This window comes from Priapulus caudatus, unplaced genomic scaffold (assembly GCF_000485595.1).
Source record: "Priapulus caudatus unplaced genomic scaffold, Priapulus_caudatus-5.0.1 Scaffold7363, whole genome shotgun sequence".
In the NCBI taxonomy this organism is placed as follows: Eukaryota; Metazoa; Priapulida; class Priapulimorpha; order Priapulimorphida; family Priapulidae; genus Priapulus; species Priapulus caudatus.
In genome coordinates, this window is record NW_014584424.1 from 1 (window position 1) to 3767 (window position 3767).

A 3767-nucleotide genomic window follows, 5' to 3' on the forward strand; every position below is an offset into this window, starting at 1 on the left:
CCTCCTCCCCTTCTCTGCCTCCACCCCCTCCTCCGTCTCCACCTCCACCACCTCCACCTCCACCTCCTCCACCTCTCCTCTTCCCCCCCCCTCCCTCTCCTCTCTCTCACCTGCGTCGTCTGCTGCGCGGTGGCGCCCCCTGCCACCCGCGGCTCCCGCCGCACCCGTCGCGGCGAGTCCGCTCAGGTTTAGCGGCTGCTTGACGTGGGCGAGGGCGCAGACCGTCGCCGGGTGCGGGTAGGGCGGGAGCCGCGGGTTGTTCATCGAGTTGTTCAGCAGGTTCGCGTGGTGAACGTACGCCTCGTACAGGTGCCCGCCGTCGCGACCTGCAAGAGGTCAGAGGGGTCAAATGTCAGAAGTTGGGGCGTCAAAGGTCAGGGGTTGAGGGATCAAAGGTCAGAAGTTGGGGCATCAAAGGTCAGGGGTTGAGGGATCAAAGGGTTAGGGGTCAAAGGTCAGAAGTTGGAGTAGTCAAAGGTCAGGGGTTGAGGGGTCAAGGGTCAGAGGTCGGCGATGCCAGAGCTGGTGATATTTTTGTGTGATTATTGGCAATTGGGAAACAGTTAATTGTCAAAAAAATATCTGTAATTGCCAACTGATTCAACTTCGACTGTAACCCTAAACCTTTCTCTTAACCACTAAATCAACTTGCGCCTACGACTCCCCGCGCTTCGTGCTCACCTGAGGGAGTGCTGGCGCCCCCTGGCCCCGGGCTGCTGCTGCGGGCAGCTGCGGCGGCGGCGGCTGCTGGCTGTGACATCTCGTCGAGTCCGGCGCTCTTCTGATAGCGGCTCGCGCGATTGACGACACGTGGCGACGTGTGCGTGCGCAGGTTCACCGCTCCTGCAACGACGAGTAGGACGAAGCGGTGACGCCGGCGCCACCTAGCGGCACGGTGACGCCGGCGCCACCTAGCGGCACGGTGACGACGGCGCCACCTAGCGGCACGGTGACGCTGGCGCCACCTAGCGGCACGGTGACGCCGGCGCCACCTAGCGGCACGGTGACGCCGGCGCCACCTACCAGCACAGTGATGCCATCTAATAGTGCAGAGATGCAACACGATACAGGAGCGAGCGGTTATGCCGACGCTACTAATGACACGGAGACACAACAACAATCTCCATACACGTGCGTGGTTGCGTACAGCATGCTAACGGCCACCCAGGGGGCGCCACCTCACAGCTTACCTCCGTACAGCATTCTAACGGCCACCCAGGGGGCGCCACCTCACAGCTTACCTCCGTACAGCATGCTAACGGCCACCCTAGAGTCCCTATATACAGAGAGTTGCGCCATGACGAGTCGGAAAAACAAATGACTTGGTCCACGTTCTTTTGTCGTCACACATGTTCTCTGTCATCACAACACTTCTCTTGTCTTGTCCGGCAGACGATAACTAAAGCTTGACCATCTTCGGGAGACTGTGGAAGGCAGTCTGAGGGAGCGAAGTCGGGGCCGGCGCGCCAATGAGAAGTCGTCGCGAAACAGACCTGATGCCGGGAGTGGGACGATAGTGGACATCCAGACCGCACGGAGAGGTTGAGGCGAGGGAGGGGAAGGGGAGGGACGGGCAGGGAAGAGGTGACGCGAGCGCAAAGGAAGGGAGAGAGAGCGAGAGGAGAGGAGGGGCAGAGAGTGGTGACGATAGTGACATCAGACCGCAACGGAAAGTTTGTCACGAGGGGGGGGGGAAGCGAGAGAGGAGCGGAGATGAGGGAGAGACGAGAGAGAGGAGGAGAGAGTGGTGACGATAATGTGGACATCCAAACCGCACAGGAGAGAGGTGGCGAGGGGAGGGAAAGGAGAGAGGAAGAGAGAGAGACAAGAGAGAAGACGAGAGAGAGGGGGAGGGAGAGAGAGAGGAGAGAGAGAGAGAGAGCAGACGAGAGAGAGAGAGAGAGAGGAGCGAGAGAGAGAGAGAGAGAGAGAGAGAGAGAGAGAGAGAGAGAGCAGGAGAGAGAGAGAGAAGAGAGAGGGAGAGGGGAGAGGAGAGAGAGAGAGAAGAGAGAGAGAGGAGAGACGAGAGAGAGAGCGGACGCGCGAGTAGAGAGAGAGAGAGAGACGAAGTGGTGGTGATGATAGTAGGCAGGTGGGTGCGTGCGTGCGTGTGCCATCCAATAATTAATTACCAATATAACACACCCACCTTCCTGCTTAAATTACGTTGTTCGTTTTTATCATCGAACTTCACGATCTTTTATTTCCAATTAAATTCTTCACATAAACTCTTCACTATCTCTCACATAATACCAAAAACTTCAATTAAAACTGTAATAATAATAAATTACTAAAACGACTAAAAAATGTGACGCAATCGATGCTAACTACATCCGTCACGTTAATTCCCCGACCTGCCAACGGCGCAGGTGGCGGTGGACGAGGACAGCGACGGCGAGGGGCTCGTCGCGCACTTTCCCGCGCACGCGAGCGAGCCCGTCGCTGCCATGACCTTTGACCCGTCGGGAACGCTCCTGCTGACCGCCTGCCGCCTCGGACACAACTTCCACGTGTTCCGCGTGATGGCGCATCCTGTCTGCAGCTCCCAGGGGGCGCTGCACCACCTCTACACGCTGCACAGGGGCGACACGACGGCTACGGTGAGTGGAGGGGAGGGGTGGAGGAGGGGAGGGGAGGAGGGGAGCGGAGGAGGAGAGAGGGGGGGTGAGAGCATGGGGAGGATGAGGGGAAGGGAAGGAAGAAACGGGGGACGAGAGGGGAGCGAATAGACAAGGGGGAGAGGGGGAGAAAGAATGAATGAGGGCAGGGGAAGATGAGGACACGGGGAAGGGACGGAAGGAATGGGGGAGGGGAGGTGGATAGCAAGAGGATAAGAGGGAAGGGAAAATGTGGAGGCAAGCCAAAGCGAAAACGGGAGAGGGGAGATATAGAAAAGGGAAGAGGAAGTGGAGTGAAGAGCAACGAAACAAAGTAGAAGGGAGACAAAAGGGGAAGAGAGAGAGAGAGAGAGGGGAGAGAGAGGAATTCGTGAGATGATCTGTGGATAGGTGCTGCCATCTGTTGGCATGTTGTTGCAGGTTCAGGACATGTGTTTCACGCAGGACAGTCGCTGGGTGGCCGTTAGCACACTGCGCGGAACAACGCATGTGTTCCCCGTCACACCGTACGGAGGTAAGCTGTGAGGTGGCGCCCCTGGGTGCGCCGTTAGAATGCTGACGGGTAGAAGCTGTGATGTGGCGCCCCTGGGTGGCGTTAGAATGCTGTAGCGGAGTAACTTGTGAGTGGCGCCCCCTGGGTGCGCCTTTAGGATGCTGTACCGGAGTAAGCTGCTAGTGGCCGCCCCTGGTGGCGTTAGCACACTGCGGATGTGTAAGCTGTAGGTGGCGCCCCTGGTGTGGCGCTTAGGACGCGTACGAGGTAAGCTGTGAGGTTACGCCCCCTGGGTGGCCGCTTAGGATGCGGTACGGAGGTAAAGCTTTGAGGTGGCACCCCCTGGGTGGCCCTAGAGTCCCTATATCACAGAAGATTGCGCCAACTCAGTGATTTGACGCATGGTTGTTCCAAATGTATCAACACCGGCTGCCGCTTAATAAGCGCTGTAATGAAATGCTGTAGCAATGGTCCGCGTAGTAATTAATTAGACTATCGTGGCTTCAATTAAACTCAAAATTACAGAGATGATAGCTACACACATGCTGTCTATGTGTGAGCTAGCATGTTAGAAATGCTAACTCAAATCTTCGCGCCATATGATAGCTTAATTGTTACACTTTCCATTACCGCCCAATTACCGTGCCGCTATATTA

The 3767-nt window shown here is 57.1% G+C and overlaps 1 protein-coding gene across 1 annotated transcript; it reads left to right on the top strand.

The window, feature by feature from the left end:
* Window positions 1-1751: 1751 nt before the first annotated feature.
* LOC106820131 (breast carcinoma-amplified sequence 3 homolog) lies at window positions 1752-3143 on the top strand. The gene is made up of 3 exons (XM_014824679.1): window positions 1752-1786; window positions 2370-2600; window positions 3039-3143. Exons 1-3 carry the CDS (start codon window positions 1757-1759, stop codon window positions 3141-3143), a joined length of 366 nt encoding a protein of 121 aa, XP_014680165.1. The 5' UTR covers window positions 1752-1756.
* Window positions 3144-3767: the final 624 nt, after the last annotated feature.